This window comes from Ascaphus truei, chromosome 21 (assembly GCF_040206685.1).
Source record: "Ascaphus truei isolate aAscTru1 chromosome 21, aAscTru1.hap1, whole genome shotgun sequence".
NCBI classification, from domain to species: Eukaryota; Metazoa; Chordata; class Amphibia; order Anura; family Ascaphidae; genus Ascaphus; species Ascaphus truei.
In genome coordinates, this window is record NC_134503.1 from 10,527,137 (window position 1) to 10,546,296 (window position 19,160).

The following is a 19,160-nucleotide window of genomic DNA, read 5'->3' on the forward strand; positions in this document are numbered from 1 at the left end:
AGTTTGGTGTGCTGTGCCATATACTCCGTCCCCATAGTTGATGATTGGCATTAGTATCTGCTGTGCGATATACATTCTGACCAGCAGACGGGAGGAATTGTTCCTGAAAAGTACACCTAGTTTGGCATAGGTTTTGAATGTCAGGGTTTCAATGTGCATCCCGAATGTTAAATGGGAGTCAAATAATATGCCAGATACCTAAAACTATTGGCAGGGGCTAGAATGGTGTTGGTTGGTCCTGATCTGTAGCTCTGTCATTGGCAGCTTTAGAAATGTATCCTTGGTCCCAAATACCATTGTCAGGCCTCGGTCCCGCTGCGCTCGTTGGCGCGGGCGGCAATGTAGCGAGTTCCCCACCAGCAGGGGAATCCTCGCGAGCCGGTCCTGGTCCCCCCTGGCAGCACAGCTGACTACACGCTGTGGCGCGTCAGCCGCTAGGAGACACAAGAGAATGGTGTTTCCTAGCGTTGACGCGTCACATGGTGTGGCTGTGAGCCAATGGGGAGGGGAGGCTTCGGGAGGAGGAGAGGCTTCCGGGAGCGGGGAGGAGTGTGGAGTGAAAGCAGGTGCGTGCCTGTCTGTGTGTGTATGTGTGTGCCTGAGTGCCTGCCTCTGTCTGTGTGTGTGTGTGTGTGTGTGTGTGTGTGAGTGTGTGAGTGCCTGCATGTGTGTGTGTGTATGAGTGCGTGAGTGCCTGCCTGTGTGTGTGTGTATGTGTGTATGTATGAGTGCTCCAGCCCGAGTCTGTGGAGGGAGGGGGGGGGGGGGGAAGAGTAGCGGGTCCCTCCTGCAGCCCGTGGAGGGAGGGGGGGGAGAGTAGCAGCTCCCTCCTGCAGTCCGTGGAGGGAGGGGGGGGGGAGAGTAGCGGGTCCCTCCTGCAGCCAGTGGAGGGAGTGGGGGGAGAGTAGCAGCTCCCTCCTGCAGTCCGGGGAGGGGGGGGAAGAGTAGCGGGTCCCTCCTGCAGCCCATGGAGGGAGTGGGGGGAGAGTAGCAGCTCCCTCCTGCAGTCCGGGGAGGGGGGGGAGAGTAGCAGCTCCCTCCTGCAGCCCGTGGAGGGAGGGGGGGGAGAGTAGCAGCTCCCTCTTGCAGTCCGTGGAGGGAGGGGGGGGAGAGTAGCGGGTCCCTCCGCTCAAGCCACGCCCCCCCTCCCTGTCAAACCTCCCACCTCCCGCCCACCTCCCGCTCCGGCTCCCTACAGACCGCATATCGCGGTCTGTGTATCTCAGCGCACCGCCTGTCAGCAGTGCGGGTGCGCTGACTCTGGGAGCGGGGCCTTAGCCTCAGCCTTGTCAGTTACTAAAAACAGTTTGTTTTGGGAAATCCAATTTTGAAGTTTCAAAAAATCAGCTTGAAGTACGTGTTCAAGGTCGGAGAGGCTAGGGCTATGAGCATATAAGATTGTTTCATCTGCATACATGTGTATTGAAGCTCCCTTACAAGCTGTTGGAAGATCATTGATGAAGCCTGAAAAGCGTATGGGTCCCCAGAACAGAGCCTTGCGGGACACCACAGGTGATATCCAAGGGGTTGGAGTTAGAGCCTGAGATGGACACATGTTGGGATCTACCTGATAGGTAGGACTGAAACCAGTTTAAAGCATGTTCCTCTATTCCAGAGCACTGCAGTTTATTTAGTAAGATAACATAATCAACAGTATCAAAAGCCTTTCCAAAATTCAGGAATATTGCACCAGTAAATTGTCCCAGTTCCATTCCACACTGGATCTCATTGCAAACTTTTAGCAGGGTAGTTACCTTGGAGCGTTTGCGGCGAAAGCCAGATTGTAATTGGCTAACGAAATGTTTGTCTTGGTATAGTAATCACTCCCAATTAAGCGAACACGTTTTTCCATGACTTTGGATAGTATTCGGAGGAGAGAGAGTGGCCTGTAGTTTGAAACAGGGTTTTTGTTCCCACTTATGAAGATTGGGACAACTCTGGCAGTTTTCCAGGTCTTGGGGCTATGGCCTGCAGACAAAATAGAGTTGATTAGTACAGCAAGTGGGATGACAATGACTGGGGCACAAAGTTGTAGGAACTTTGATTGCAGTAGGTCAGGTCCACATTGGCTGCTTGGTTTTAATGTATGGAGCGCTTGTGTAATCTCCTTCAGATACTGGGACAAATTGAAACTTGCGAGCAGTGTTGGGAGATGGTGGGGCTATAGGGGTTCTCCCAAATTGAGTTTCATGTTTGTAGTTCGGGTTGCGTTTTGCTAATAAGGAAGTAGCACAACCCACAAAGTTTTCATTGAATGCATTTGCAATGTCAGAGTAATATCCTCCTTAATGATATTACATGGTTGCTGATGGCTAGAATATTGATAACCTTCCAGAAGTTTGGTGGATTTGATGTATTCTGGTGAAGATTGTCAGAGTAATTTTGGTCTTTTCCGTGTCTTTTTGGCCTTGTGCACATATTCCGCAGGCATCTGTAGTAAGAGCCAAACAAAAACGGAGGTCACTGAAATTGTATTTTGATTGTCATGTTTTTGATTGAATGAAAGACTTTTGAGTAGAATTACAATTTCAGTGACAAAACACCAAGAAGTTTCACTTACAACGCGCGTGCTCGGCAACCCCCCCCCCCCGTCTTCCCCCCCACAACAAGCAACTGCAATTAACATAATACCTTTGAGAGTTTGTCGCGGGATGTTTCACTTGGTCTAATCCCATAATCCAATCATAAAAATTAGACGGGAGGTTGCAAGACATGTCCTGATGCTTGAGCCGGTAACGTGGCTTTAAGTCTTGTATTTTCTTTTATTACCAGGTTTGAAGCAGGGTGTCTCTGGAGCTGAACCGCGTTGGCTTCAGCTCCGGGATCCCCCTGCTCCAGAGTTACTTTCTCATATCCCCCCCCCCATCTAGGTGGGGTAGTGGGGGTGGGGGGATGGGGTTAAAAAAGAGTGCTCATTTCAGTTACCAAGAGCAGAGTCAACTATTTGAGGACTATGTGGATACCTCGATATGCATGAAATCTGATTGTGTTACTCAGTGCCGTCTTAACGCATGGGCACGCTGGGCAGTTGCCCGGGGGCCCCACGAGCATAGGGGCCCCACGAGCATAGGGGCCCCACGCTAATCTATGCACAGACCAGAATTTAACACTAATTTTCCGATCACCCGCCTCAACATTCAAATCTCCCGCTAACTCGGTAGAAGGAGAAAAATGACGACTTGTAGCTGAGAGTTGGTGTGTCTGCATTCGCGAGAGAGATTTTGCCATTTTTATTGCTTGCAATGTTATGGAAGCAGAATATTGTAACGGATTCTCAGGAGGCAATTAACGGCTGGGGTTGTGTAGGCCAGGTCCAGTGCACTGCTTTGCCCGGGGGCCTACAATACTGTTAAGACGGCCCTGGTGTTACTCTGTTACCGATCCTTTAGGTGCTGGCTTTCAGTTACTATATACATGGGGTGGCAAACTCCAGTCTCCTTGGGCCTCCAACAGGTCAGGTTTTGTGGATATCCCTACTTCAGCACAGGTGGCTCACTGAGTAACTGATTGAGCCATCTGTGCTGAAGCAGGGATATCCATAAAACATGATCGGTGGCCCAAGATGTCAAGAGTTGGCCACCCCTGATATATACAGCGGCATTATTCTTTGCATGTGACTCGGGTCTTCAACCATTTGATCCATTTCTTTGTGTTTCACATCCCATTTGTTTGCGTCCTGCACGTTGCCTTGCAACAAGCAACCGCTTCCCCTTCGTTTTTGATGCCACATCAGGGTATTTAATTTGTGGTACTCTCTGTCGCGGTAACCCTGAAGCAGGTCCCTGAGGGGGACCCAAACGTTGGAATACCAGGGGATATGGGGATCAATAAACTACCCTTTTATTTTATTTTTTTTAATTTTTCTTCACTACTTATTGTGTCCAAGCGCTGGTATCCGAATCTCCCAGGAGATCAAACACTATATCAACGGTCACTCTGTTTTACCGTGCACGGATCAGCTACACAAAGCATTATGCGTTGGGAGGTAGGCGGCCATTTTCCTTGTTTACAAATTTGCATGCAGGGGTCCAACACCAAACGCATGAAATAATGAATGTAGATGCTTGGTAATAAAAAAAAATCTTAGTCACCAAGAATTGGGTATGTAAAGAAAAAGAGGTGCAGTTTCACTGCTGGTATAAAGATTACTTCTGGGTTGGGGATAGTTTCCTGGAATATACTTGTAGCACATGAGGTCTCCATGTGCTGGGCTGGGCTCCCCCAGAGGGTGACGCACAGCAGATCATGATCGGCATGTAGCTCACAGAAGTGTGCACACTGCAGTTTATTTACCAGTTGCACATGTTGTGCCCCCTCCCTGTGTAGCAAGTGGGATAGGCCTGGTGCCCGAGGGTCGGATATATTTAGCGATCTCATTGATACGCGTTATCGGGTGACGGATCAGGGTGGGATGTGTGTGTATCTGGAGAGGTGCTCTGTCTGGCTGGTGTGGGGCTCTAATAAGCAGTTGTGAGTACTGAAATAAGGGTCCCTAAAGCAGCAAGACGTAAGCCTAAGGAATCATCCTCTGTGGCTTCCTATTGGATAGCCGTTTAAACCCCATGTAGAGACCAGGAAGGGACACCAGTATCACAATCAGTAAGTACTGGATCTTGTGAATCGCTGGGGGCTGGGGTTCCTGGTGTTACATTAACAAATTAACATGGTTCAGCTCTCCAGCTCCCATCCGAGAAAAGAAAAGTGGGACATAGAGGTAGTGATTGGCGCTTTTAAGCCTCTCTCAGCCCTTCTGGGTTTAGAATGCACCTGTCCTGTCAAGTAGATCATATTCCTACATAGCATTGATTGTGTACAGCGCTGTGAATAGCATTTTGTAGGCACAAGGAGTTTCTGCCCCGCACATCCGACAATATAACCTTTCAGGCACAGGGAGGTTAAGTGACTTGCCCAAGGTAAGAGCGGACACCAGGATTGGAACCGGATTCACCCACTTCAAAGGCCGTGCCAATGCTACTGCTTCAGGCTTTAACAGTCGTGCAGCGTGCCACAGATTAGTGTGAAAAGGGGAAACAAACTGCATGTGGACTGCTGCTTTTAAACGAGATTATCCTCAGATAACTCCCCACTAGGGACCAGATGGGCTGATAGTCTGGTAAATCTAATTTATGTGCTCTTCTATTTCCATTACCGCCACCTATGGCTTTTCAAGAAACACAGTGTGTTGCTGCTGTTTTATAGTAGATCATCAAAAAGCCATGAAGGTCTAAATGACTGGTAAATCTCTCCGGGAATAAGACACCCTTCCATAGTGACATGTGACTGACATCTAGGGCTACTTTCCCTGAGCAGTGCTATGCCATACGGCACCTCGTGTCTAGGCGCCAGCAGGTGTCTTATGGCAAATCATGGCTTATTAAATATGGCCCTTAATATCACACACCAGCATAAAGCATAGTATGGATGTGTATTATACACTTACTGACTAGACTCAACCTGTATTTACCTCATACTCCCTAAAACATGGAAGGCAGGATTACCATTTAAGAACCTATTTCTGAAGGCGTGATGGCCATTATCAATCTTGAATGGCTGTTAACCAGTGCTAGTGCACTGTATTCAATAAACCACTAGTTACTCTCTTGTAACCCTGTGTTTTAGGTTTAGCCTCTGAACAATTGTGGGGTTCAGGTTTATATCCATCCTGAAGAAGGTCCCCCTGGGGACCGAAACATCGGGCGAACCAGTGCCAGTTGAACTAATAAAAATTTATATTTATTTTTTATATATCTTGTGTAGTGCTGGTAATTTGGTTCACTTTCTGACATTATGTAAGATTACTATATATAGCAGTAGGCACTATTCACGTCGTTGTAGATAAAGGTAATAATCCACTTATCTTGCGAGTGCACACAAACACACGGGTCCCTCTTCCTAATACCCTGCAACTCTGATCCCCAATATGACTTGGGGGGGGGGGGGTCTTAAAAATAGGAACACATTGGTAAGCGGGAAGGTAGGAACCAACCAAATGTTGCCCGCAATGGGTCGCTGGAAAAGGTAGAGAACCATAAGAGTGGAAGAGGGAAGCATTGAAAGGGTTAAAGACCCGAGTCGGATGTAGAAACTAGCTTCGCCTCATCGGATACGTTGGGCAACGCCGCGGTTCAGAACGGTAGGCATTTTACGGAGGCGTGGATTTTGCCCTCCCGTACCCCAAAAGGGCAAATTCATCAAGCTGCGTTACGGATTAATGAGCCCTGGTGTTAAACCCCCATTCAAGTCAATGGGAGTAAGTGTTGGATCGGGTGCGTTTAATCCCCATCGGAGCTGAGTGTGTAGGAAAGCGTGTTGAATATCTATTCCAAGTATTTGATTTCCCATCTTGGTTGCAACAAATGCTGGTTTGGTCTGTGGCCTTCTGTTATTTTCTGATTAGCCAGTTTTTTTTGATGGTCTATTTTCGTTTTTTTTAAAGAGGAAAGCAAACACTTTCACAGTGCGCCCAGCATTAAATAAGGAGAGAATATGTCTGTAAAGAGCAGAGGTTTAATAAGGTTTTATCTCAAGATAACACCACGATTCGTTTTTCCCTTAATGCAGCAGCCTGAGCTGAAAACAATAGTTTTTTTTTTTTTTTGTATTTTCTTTGCAGTCTAAAGATTACCATGGTAACCTCAAACTAGAGATTCAGAACATGGAGTTTTTATTTTAAAGAGCAGGAAATTCTCAGGGGGGGGGGGTTAGATACTAACATTTATATGAGTTAACCTTATATAGGCTCCTGTGGGGGGATTGCTGCTTTTTAATGTACAGTACTATTATGGATTAGATCAGGGGTGCTCAACTCCAGTCCCCAAAACCCCCCTCAACAAGTCAGGTTTTAAGGATATTCCAGCTTCAGCACAGTTGGCTCGATTGATCCACCTGTGCTGAAGCAGAGACTGATCCACCTGTGCTGAAACTGGGATATCCTTTAAAACCTGACCGGGGTGGGGGTTGTTTGAGAACCCCTGGATTAGGTGATGCCTATTATTCGTCTAGTTCTTTGTCGGGGGGCGGGGGGCACACTTTCAGGAGCTCCCTTCCGTCACCAGTCTTCGTCCGTCCCATGGCGACGAGCCTCCGCACAGACCTGTTATCCTATATTTTCTGCTGGTTACTACAGAGCTACATCTGTTTGCATTCAAAATATCAGGTCTTTCCAACAGCTGGAGTTTCCTTTGCAGCATTACGGCCAGGATGAAGAGTGACAATTTCCCCTTCTGGTTTCCACCAGACATGCATTAGTACTCGCTCATCATCGAGCTGTTTGGGACGACCGTGGGTGATTTGTAAGAATTAACTCTAGGTGTGAAGGCGACCAGTTCTTGTGTGCTGGGACCGCCTGCATATGTTGGACAGATGATCAAGTTGCAGACTTTTGCACGCTCTATATGGGATATCCACTACAGGGAAAACACTCCCCTATGTACCCGTATCGGCCATTTCTTACGTTTATGTCCTAATTTACGTTCTTGATTTTGCAGACTATTTTTATATTTAATACTATATAGTATATGTGTATAATTTGTGTACTAGAGACTGGCTAATGCGTTAAAATTCGCATTGTGGTTTCTCTCTAACCCCCTGGTTTGTCCCCTTTTTTTTTTTTTGTTTTTTTTTTTGTTTTTTTTTTTTTTTTAATCGCACGTTTTCCAAGAAATTTGTAGGGGCTTTATTTATTTTTTGCAATATATTTCTTTCACTTTCATTTTTTTTTCTTTTTTTTTTCTGACATCCTTCCTAATAAAAGTAACAAAGCACTAGCAGCAGTTATTTTCGTACTCGTTTGATTTTTGTGAAGATTTGAATTAGGAGTGTCGTTTTTGCTGCAAATTCAAACTTTGGCTAAAAACTTACCCTTCTCTAGCACAGGAGTGCTCAACTCCAGTCCTCAAGCACCCCCAACAGGTCAGGTTTTCAGAATATCCCTGCTTCAGCACAGGTGGCACAATTACACTGAGCCTCTGATTAAGCCATCTGTGCTGAAGCTGGGATATCTTGAATACTTGACCTGTTGGGGTTGCTTGAGCTCTGGAGTTGAGCACGCCTAGCCCAAGACATATCCAAGGGATATACAAATCTATAGACTGCATCGCAAGTACGGGTAGATAAAACCATTTCACTTCACTTCCATGATCTGTTAGGTCTCACTTTCTCACTGGTATGAGTGGGCTCACTCTGGTTTCACAATGTCCTTTGAATGTCAAAGGATGGTTAGCAGGTCCTCTGGCGCCAAGCACCTGTATTTTCTGCTGCTGGGATCTCTCTGTTCCTGAGACACCTACCAGTAAAATTACTGGCATTAATTACCTCCTGGTTTTTTGAAGGGGACTTAAATGGCCATCCAACAGGAAACCTCAACTGGTGACATTTGGCGGCCATTAGGTTTCCCCCTAGAGCAGGAGTGGCCAACTCCAGTCCTCTGGTGCAACCAACAGGCCCTGTTTTAAGGATCTCTCTGCTTCCGCACAGGTGGCCCAGTCATTTTGACGGAGTCATCGATTGGGCCGCCTGCTGAAGCAGGCGTATCCCTAAAACCGGACCTCTTGGGGGCCCCGGAGTTGGCCACCCCTGCCCTAGAGGGAGGTTTAAACTGGTAAGTATCTTGGGAACCGAGATCCCGACCGTGCCGTTCAGCTCCGGAGGCTCTCTGGTTCCCATGCTGTAAATAAATCTTTATTCTCCTCCCCCCCACCCCCCGCTTCCCCTCTGGCACAGTGTGGTCATGCTCCATGGGAACATAGGTCGTGATACAAGCAAAAAAAACCACCACCCTCCTTGGGCATGATGTAGTGATTCATGCACTGTGGTACCCAAAGAGTTAATAATGCTTTGTTTGTTTTTTTTAAGGCGAAGTTTTAGTATTTTATAACATCTTAATGGCAGGCCTAGGTTTCTGGTACTTGGCAGAATTACCGAGTGGGTACACTTTAGGCTCACCTCCTTAACCATCCACTTTGTTCCGGTCTGCCAAAGCCGCCGTGGATGGATTTTTAGAGCATGGAAAGACTGCAGTCTGTTTCGCATTGGCTGCTTCTCATTGAATGGTTCCGGGAAGGTTGGAGCCAGCTGAAGGGACATGTGCTTCTGATTTTCCATTGGGAAATCCTCGCCTCAAGACTCCTTCAGTACGTTTTGGGTTTCCCACGGGTAATGCAAGACTTGCTATGAACCATTCTATAGGTGTCTCTTGTGCCTGCTATGCGTGATGTGGAGGGCTCTGTGCCAGGCGGCTATAACTAGGATTGCCACATTAAAGTTTTTATAATGGGGAATGATGAAATTCAGTATGAAAGTGCAATGTTAAAGTGTGATGAATGATTTGCAATTGCTTGGCGTTGAATGGTTGGTATCTCCCGCTATATTCTTTGGTTTATATCATCTCTGCTCTTGGCGGTTCAGGGAGAGACGCGCGCTGAGCTAAGAAGTAGCTGTGGGAGAGAGAGTAATGCTTATAAAAATTAGGACGGTTCCAGATAAACTGGGACGTATGGTCACCCATAATTATTTCTGCTACTTTTAAGACAAGCTAATCTCAAAGTCCATCTGGCCATTATTCTAAAACTGCATGTATAGGGCAAACCACCATCAGAAACATTGGAACCTGAAGCAGGAATTGTGTATCCTTTATTGGAGGAACTTTTACAGTGCTTTTATGGCATATTTGGTACAGCCCAGGCATGTCTTGTCAACCATGCTGGTTTGGTAGGCCATGATCGTGCAAGTCCAATGGAGTGGTCGGTCCAATCAAAACGGAGGTAGAGCCCTGTCCACTTCCATTACCACCTTCGTCCAGTGGTAATGTGATCACATGGCCGCACATGCCTAAGGTCAGGTGGCACTCTACTGCCTCCGGCAGTGAAAAGGGTAACTGCTTGGCTCCGAACCTCTAACGACAGAACTCTAGTTGAGTCTCTTAGTGCCATGATGTGTAGATGGAGGATACCGATTAGGCACTGGAGAATGTAAAATCAGGTGGTCTTGAAGATCAGTCTAAGAAGTAGCATCATAGCCTTACCTCATGCAGCCGATCTGGATAGAACATGGACTTAAACGGGCAATTTTGAGGGCTCAGTGTATCAATTCCTTTACTAATGAATTCTGCGAGTTCCCTCCCCCCTCACCCCCCCATTGTGAAGTCCTTTTTGCTACTGTTTTTAGCAATTTCACGCCTTTTAATTTTCTGTATTGCGTTATGGGTTTCTCATTTGATGAAATTTTGCCTCCCTGGGAGGTTAAAATGGCCCCTGCCACTTATACTCATTAAGACATGGGTGATCAACTCCTGTCCTCAAGTCCCCCAACAGGCCAGGTGTTCAGGATATCCCTGCTTCAGCACAAGTTGCTCAGAGGTTCAACCACTTCTGCTAAAGCTGGGATATCCGATATGAGGGGGAGGGGGTTTGAGGATTGGAGTTGAGCACCCCTGCATTAGGACATCTGCCAGTAAATTAATAAACAGGTGAAAACCCAGTAAAAAAAAAATGTCGGCACCAGAAGTAATGCTCAGACTTTTTATGTATTGGATTGCTGCTTTAAGCATAGACTGCCAAGCCTAAGAATATGTGGCACATGACCAACTTCCATAGAGGTCTCTCTGTATGTGGGTATTTACAGTACCTGCCATGTGTTCTCAAACTATTTTGAAGGGATTGGATCTTTAAAAGTTTCATTGTAACCCTGGCTTCCATGATAGTTAGACAAAATGTATCTTTAAGGGCCTTAAGTCAGAAGCAGGTTGGCAGGTTGAGTTATGTACAGTAGAACTGTAAGCCTGGGCACTGAGCCATTGTCCCGTGGATATTGTCCAAGTCGTGTGTGCAGGCTTCTAGAAAATCCCTTCAACCAGTAGAAAGGGGATCTCTCGTTCCAAGACAAATCGGGCTTCACTTTCCTTTCATGCTCATTTCCCCTGTAAGCACACTATACGATACTGTTTGACATCCCTTTGTCTTGTCTACCATTGATAGGCTACAGAGTGAATTCTAGTGCAAAGATGAATCAAAGAGTCTAGTTGGGACATAAACGTGTACTCGTGCAATTAAATATTGATGTTGAAGTGCTATAAATGTACATATTGCTACTAGGGGCGTCCCCATGGGATGCTCTGCCCAGAACTGGACCACCAGCAGACAGACACGTATCTCTTTAGAATTCAATGGAAGGTCTCAGAGTAAGTTGTTTCCACCATCCTCTTCCTCTTTTAGTCAACAGGCGAGTGGGAAATCATCATAAAGCCTCCACTTATGGGAATGTTGTTTCTATCCAATAAATATATGAAAGAAACTAGGGTTACATGTAGAGTCCTTTTGGGTATGGCTTATTCCAGTGGAATGCCTACAATGCTGCAAGTCCAAAGAAGTCGAATGCAAGCCAAGATGGTTTTTATGAGGATTTCGAAGTATATAGAGTGGTGTACACATATAAGTGTGCAAGAATAGTCCGCCTGTGCCAGAGTCAAATGTAGGAGTCATACATGTGGAGTGCGTTTCATAGGTGCAGAGTGTAATGTTCAGGTTATGCAGATTTAATTAACACGAGCAGAAGGGAAATCTGTAGTGGTTAAAGACACAAATATATATTTACACCTCTATATCTCTATATCTCTATCGTTTTCACCAAGTAAATCCTTCTAGAACCACTGCCAATATCATGTTCAGTAAATGCAAAGCAATTTCATTAATAGACATTAAAGGAGCAATTTATGTGCTTTTAGCGTTTTATTATTTTTTTACACGGGATTGAAGCCGTGGGTCTGAACCCCATTAATTTCAGCTCCGTGAACCCCCTGCTTTCCAATATACAGACCTCCGAAAGGGGTGCCGGTATCTCGGATAAAGCCCTCGGTCACATGGGCCAATAGGAAGCCGAACCTGGTGATGTCACGGCTTCCTATTGGCCTGTGGTGCGTGGGAGCTTTGAAAAGGGGCCATTGTGTGGTCCCTGCTAGCCGAGCCGGAGTGACTACCAGCAGCACCTACGGAGGTCTGTATCTCCGGAAACAGGGTGTCCCCGGACCTGAGATGAAGGGGTTCAGTTTTGGAAACCCCCCAGCTTCAATCCTATTTTTAAAAATAATAAATAATTAAAAAACTGTCAAATGCAGTGCATGAATTGCCGCTTTTATACGTAACTCCTACGGCCGGGCTTCACAGCAAAATTATTTTAAGGCCTGGAGGAAGTGGTCTGTTAGTCCATCCACCAGTGAAAGAGTTAATTTCTTAGGACACAAGATTGTGTTTCATATTCAGATAACTTTCCAGTGGACCCTCTCTAACCGCCGGTAATGTCTCTGTAACCGCAGGTAATGTCTTGGTAATGAACATTCTTGTCTCTTTCATCTCATGAAATAAAGACAAATCTTTTCTTCTGTCTTCATGCCGCTTTTTTCCACTGAAGGGTCATCAAGTTGAACATTTTTAACATTTTCTGGCTCTTTGGGATTTCAGAAGACACTTCCTGCCTGACCAGTTCTGGGTTCTCATGTTCTCATTTTGAGCAGTGCTTCCAATATACCAAAGTTCAAAGTTTCTGATTTTAGCAGGTTTCGTCCACTAGTAAGGGTTGGCTATTTTCTGTTGGGGGGTTTGTCTAAAATAAATTAGTCTTTCAGATGTATTAAATATAGCAAAATGCGATCAATGCAAGTGGCGGTGACCTCTTTGTAAACTCCATAATTGTTTGGTTAGCTCTCACAATAAATATACGGCCTATTAATTGACATACTATGTACAGCAGCGCTGTTAAATTGTGTCCTGATATTCAAGCTGTAATAAAATACAAGTGCACATCCTTTTAACCGTTAGTGCTCGATAAAAGCCTGCAGTTCCAAGCGGGGTTCTTCAGATCTATATTTTGGCCTCAAATTCTGACGTCATCGCCGCCACCAATAAACGTAACGATCACTTCAAGCAATTCCGGGACTAGTTGATCCAAATGGTTCTTATCTGCCGTCGGTTTATATATTCTATGGTTCCACCCTATGTCATGCTATTCCGCTGCTGAGTAAGTGTGTTCTTCAAATTGCTCAGTCATTTATTCAATGCGGTTCTGTACAAAGTGGACCAATACAGGCTTAATAAACCACTGCCCTGCAGGTTTAACTATGTAATATTTTTTTTTTTTTAGACAGAACAGGATTGTGATGCGCAAAATTAAACTGATATGCTACTCGGTCTACTCTTGAACAGGCATCCAACTTCAGAGGCCAGTATCTTAACCCACACGACTTCTCCTCCTCTTCCTCCTTCGAAGTGGTGTAGAGTAGGCTCTTAATACTACATACAAATAAAAAATGCAGCTGCAGGAACAAACGGAGCCTGACCCTCCTAGCATGCGGGGTTACAGTGGCAGAATATATCCTGCAAGCCTTTTATATGATCAGTAAGCGCGTCTTGTAAATAGTTACGGCGATTCGACTGTCAGTCACCGGCAATTTCAAAGATTACAATTTAGTGATTTATAAATGAGTTGTCGTGAACTAAAGCCAACACAAACCGTTTAGTGATTGTCTATGCATTTTTAACCTTTAAAAGTTAACCTTATACTTTTTGTTTCCTGAATAAACATTGTTTAACCTTTTGGGTGCCTTGGGACGTTGCTGCTACATTATGGGTTTGCTGGGGGGCCAACCCCATGAAGTAGTAGTAGCTACATCCAAACCATCCCGCTCGTTTGGCCAAGGGAAATCGCGTCAAGGACGCGGTCTAAACTGCCGAGGAATGGAATTGGGGATCTCCAGTCATCGGTGATGGGAAAATCGCATGAACGCATTGGAGATGCGGTCGTAATCGACGCGGGCGAGGCATTGGCGCTGCTGCCTCTCTGGCACTTGAATGGGTTCTAGGAGGTGTACAGAAGCACCATTTTGGTTTAGCTACTATTTACTCTTAATACCTTTGCTATCAGAGGCACCTGCAACGCATTGCTACGGGAATACAGGTCCTTTGGGAGTGAAGAGGTGAAGTTATCATAGGTAAAGAGTTAAACCGGTGGAAAAGGCTCATTATCCGAAACCTGTGTCTATTGTGATCTATTCCCGTAGTTTCAAACGGAACATTCTTTGCTCTTTTTGTTACAAGGGTGAAATAGTTTCTCATGTTTAAACCCCCCTCCCCCCACCACCCTGAAGAAAGTAACTCGAGCAACGGGAGGGGAGGGCAGTAGTCCATGTCCTTGGGGAAAGAATTTTACACCCAACCCCACCCATAAAAGGAACATGTTGCACGGCATGATGGTGACCAGTAACTGGATCATCTCCCATTCTCCTTACAAAATATCTATATCTAACGGACCCTTTGTGTGTGTGTTTGTGTGTGTTTGTGTGTGTGTGTGTGTGTTTGTGTGTGTGTGTGTTTGTCCGCGTGACCGCTGTTCCTCTTCTCGTGCTGGATGGTCTTGTTTCCAAGCAATTCCTATGGAAGTCCCATAACTCATGCAGCTTGGCATACACAAACACTTTCTGTGTTGTAGGTACAGCTGGTCTTGCAGGAACCAAAATCATGTAGTGTACCTGCTAAACAGGTTCAGTTGGAGGGTATTATTTAATTTACAATACACCGTTGTGACCAGCTGCTCATGTGTCACTCAAGCCATTGACCTAAAGGGCTATAAGGTCAAGTGGTAATCATTAGCATCTGCAGTTAACGCAGATGGAAGATCAGCCTTTATCGCAGCAATGCCTCCAGAAGCCTACGTGAGCTTACTCCTATAATGTTAGTATCCTGTCCCGTGAGCAGGTCCTGCACTTTAAAAATAAAAAATACATTCTAGTGTTTAAAAAAAAAATCATGATTGTCTGAATCTCTAGCTTCTCTGGTTATCCTGGCACTGGGGAGCGCTTTATTTTAACCTCCTACACACTTAACATGTCAAATGTTTATATCGTAACCGAAGCATCAGATAAAATAAAAGCAGTTTTGGAAAAGGCAAGAAGAGATCTCGTAAAGTCCAAAAAATTACATGCCTCCCCCCCAAAACCTGCTGCTTTAAGCACTGCAGCGCACTTCTGGATACCGAGTATTTCTCCAGGTTAAATAGCAGAGACATACCTGTTGGGAGACTTTGGCCGCCTTTCACAATGCTGTCGAGCTTCTTGCTTGTGTCGGGGAAATCTCTGGGCCCCATTACAATGACTGTAACTCAGAAGCTTAACCAAGAATTTGACGGCAGATAAGAAGCACTTGGCCCATCGTGTCCCTGACACAGAGAAGGTGCTTCACGGCATACTGAATAAATATGAAATCAGTAACTCGCTCGCCATTGTTTCATGTCATGCCAAGAATACCTAGAGAACAGCATTGAGATGCAGCCATGGTGCTATCAGTTGCAAGGTCGGCAGGTGCATTGTAAATGGATCTTGTTTATTGGTTTCCCATGTTTACAAAAAACTCAGCCCGGTAATAAAATGATTAGTAAAGTCAAACATTCTTATGTAAAAAGAGCTTTCTAATTATTTCCCGAGACTTTGTATCGGGCCGTAGCTAATTACAAACGCAATGTGTAATATGTTGTGTTTTTCACAGCTATTTTTAAGATCTGCATCTTTCAAGGCAATTTTGGAGCAAAACGGGGGGCATTTGCACCCTGCACCTGTGTATAAAAGCATTCAGCTCCAATTTCCCCCTGTCTGCCCCAGCTTGCACCTAGGCGAATGACGGTAGGAGTTGGGGAGCATTTACATGGTGCACAGATTATGAGATGTGTCTCAGTCTCGGTTTCTGCGACATTATTTTTGCCTTTAAGTTGCCTCAAATATCCCTCCTGCATCAGATGTAAGAAACTGTTCTTATTCCGCAGCTCTGCTAAAACGGAAACCATGCATCAAAGCAACCCCTTCTCTGTTTTGATAAATAGATCCCCAACAGATCTAGTTAAAATTATGAACCAAATGTTAAACACGGTGGCGTAGCTAAACATGAGGGGGGCCCTGTGTGAAATTTTACGCATGCGCAACTGGTGTTTGCAGATTAGGCCTCCAGGCTTTGCCTGGGTTACAGTTACACCCCTGGTTAAACATTGTATTCAAGTCCCTTCTTAGTGCAACTCCAACATATGCTCTGGTGTTGAACTGAAAACCAACTTGTATTCACTTTCACAGTGCATGCTAAATTGATTTTATTTTTACTAAAATGCCTACACACCAACATTTAGTCCCATAACACCATGGATTATTACATAATAAATGCTATGCAAATCTAATGCTTATCACCGCATCTAACAGTAGCTGTCTTGACTACATTTTATATATAGCCCTTTCCCAGATAAGTTCAGTTTCTGTATTGTGTGCCACAAAAAATGGTGTTTTAATGTGTCCATAAATTCTGATTTAACAGGTAATGTGTATAAGGTGAGCAGCAGTCCTGTGCTGACTTCAGCATTACAGTTGGCATGTGTTGTCTGCGTTCTGCGTCCGCTCCAGATTAGAAAAATTGAAGTACCTGCTGGTCACTCCAAACGTTGAATTATTCATTGTTTGTGCAGCACTGGAGCTAAAATATGCCGGTGCTGAGCTCAGTGGGAAGACGGTCTCCTCGTAAATTGTTAAACGTGATCCCCAGGAGGTCTGGGACTGCAGCACATCATTTATACTTCCCCTCTTAATTGTGGCTTTCTGTGCATTTATCACACGCCTGTGCTATTTGAAACTGTACAATAGCCTTTACTTTGCTTTTCCGTTCTGCCAATAGCCTTTGGGCCAAGGCTGGATCTGGCCAACGGGGCCAAAAGTTGAAGAGCCCTGCCCTAGCATTGAAGAAATATCACTTTCTAGTCCCACTGTGAGCTTAGGGATTCATATCAAAAACATAATACACTGTATATTATTTAGGGCTTTGTTACAGCACTTTGTGTGCAGTTATTAAAGCTGCAGTTCAGGCTCCCGGATTTTTTTTTTTTTTAACTTGAATTGTTTCATGTGGGCAATCTCTACTTACCTAAAAAAACTGCATAGCTGCCGGTCAATTCGTTCTCCGTCTATTGATCGGCAAAGTTTGGCGACATCTTTAAACATGGGGAATGTAAATGGTTGCTATAGGAACAAGCATGCTTGTTAAAATAGAATACAAGAAAATTGGTCTTTCAAAGTTGTTTATTTTTTTAAAACAGAAAATGCTAAAAGTATTTTTTCTTACTACAGAACTGATTTATTAAAAAATACACACATGCAGGATATTGACTGAACTGCAGCTTTAAACAGATTCTTACATTTATCTGCAGCTCCCGCGTGCACTTCTTAGGGACAGCCCCAGTAGCTGCAGAGGTCACAGCCTTAACCTTGGCTCCTTGTGTTAGTTGTGTCCTCCGTCCATGCCACTGATCCACTCGCATTGCCCTTGCATGGCTTGTGATCCGTACTGGTTGCCAATGGCCCATCCTTCCCTTATCTTGATGAGTAGGAAAAACATCCAAAGAGTGTTTTTTTTTTTTTTTGGGTGCGGCAGTTGTATTTGGCATTTCAACCATCTGATAAAGGAAAACATCACTGGTTAGACAATCAAATACAACCTGCTTAATATCTTCTCTGTGATGCTGGTGTTTTTTAATGACTGTAGGGTTGCTAATTAGATGGCATTGTCTGTTAATGCAGTGCTCTAACATGAAAGGGATACATGCATGTCAAGCATTTACGTGGATAATATGTACTGAATGTGACATTCTAGAATGACCAAATAGTTACTTAGTTGCAGGACTGGGGCAGCTTGGAGCTAATCACTGGTGGAACGTATAGAAATGATTTGGACTTCACCGGTATGGGAATGAATGACCAATAATCTGACAGTAATATGTCCCATCGTGGAATATTCCTTCGGTGCTGATCTTTCTTCTCCTCTTCCAGTTCCTGTGCCTGAAGAATATCCGAATGTTCCTAAAAGTTTGCCACGACAAGTTTGCGTTGCGGAACTGCGACCTGTTCGACCCGTTTGATCTGTTCGATGTTCGGGATTTTGGAAAGGTAAAGAATCTTTTATCTTCATACATAAAATAACTTTTTTTTTTGTCATCTATCTAAAACACGGGTGGCTAACTCAAGTCCTCAAAGGCCACCAACAGGTCAGGTTTTCAGGATATCTCTGCTTCAGCACAGGTGGCTGTTGAGCCACCTGTGCTGAAGCGGAGATCCTGAAAACCTGACCTGTTGGTCGCCCTTGAGGATTGGAGTTGGCCACCCCTGCTCTAAAGCAGGGATGCTCAGCTCCAGTCCCCAAGCCCGCCTACAGGTCAGGCTTTCCCAGCTTCAGCACAGTTGGCTCAATCGGAGGCTCAGTTCAGCAAACTGTGCTGAAGCTGGGATATCTTGAAAACCTGACCTTTTGGTGGCCCTTGAGGACTACAGTTGGCCACCCCTGATCTGAAGCAGACTTTGACAAAACTTCCCACCCCAAAAAACAACCCCAGATTGATGTCATTGTGAGTCCATCATTGCAAGGCCTCCCAGGTTGCTGTGGGGCTCACTCATTTTACCAGGTCCCCCTCTTGCACAGCTTGTTCTTCTCCCTGCGGCCTCACTGTGAGGATCTGTTACTCATAGTCAGCCAGAGAGAGGAAATAGAAGGGCTTCTGGTAGTATCTGTGTGTCCCGGGTTCGGTTTGGTGGAAGATATATATATATATATATATATATACACAAGCCATTAAATGTAGATCGCAGCTGTCCGTGTCGTTTCACACGGTGTTCACTGATACGGAAGTTTATTTAGAGTTGATGCAGTCCGTGCAGCACTTACATTTTTTAAATGTATGCTGCCTCTGATTATCTGTATTGAATACTAATTACCTACGCTGGCGATCAGTTTGTTCTCCCGTGATCAATCGGCAAAGATCCTGTTTCCCAGGGTTCACTAAATGGCCGCCTTTCCGTTTCAAATCAATCCTTCAGCTGCTACAATGTATTCTTATATTACTAAGGTAACTTTATCTATTGTTACAGTTTGCAACTCAAACTGCTGAGAACATTGGCAGCAAATTATCACAAACAGGAAAGTGTTGTAAAGATCTTGCACTGCTGGGGAGGTGGGCTAAAGCCTGCTATATAAGGGGAGAAGGAGTGGCCCGGTGAGTAAAGACATTGACTGGCACTAAGCAGGGGAGCCTGGTTCAATTCCCGGTGTCGGCTCCTTGTGACCTTGGGCAAGTCACTTTATCTCCTTGTGCCTCAG

At 45.1% G+C, this 19,160-nt stretch overlaps 1 protein-coding gene across 9 annotated transcripts in view; it reads left to right on the forward strand.

Annotated features, from left to right (window-relative positions):
* Positions 1 to 19,160, forward strand: part of VAV2 (vav guanine nucleotide exchange factor 2) — a 195,918-nt gene that overhangs the window by 30,189 nt on the left and 146,569 nt on the right. For all 9 annotated transcript variants that reach the window (XM_075578934.1, XM_075578939.1, XM_075578942.1 and 6 more), the window contains exon 2: positions 17,840 to 17,956. In XM_075578934.1, the coding sequence (XP_075435049.1) occupies positions 17,840 to 17,956 (117 nt within the window). The remainder of the gene's footprint in view (positions 1 to 17,839; positions 17,957 to 19,160) is intronic.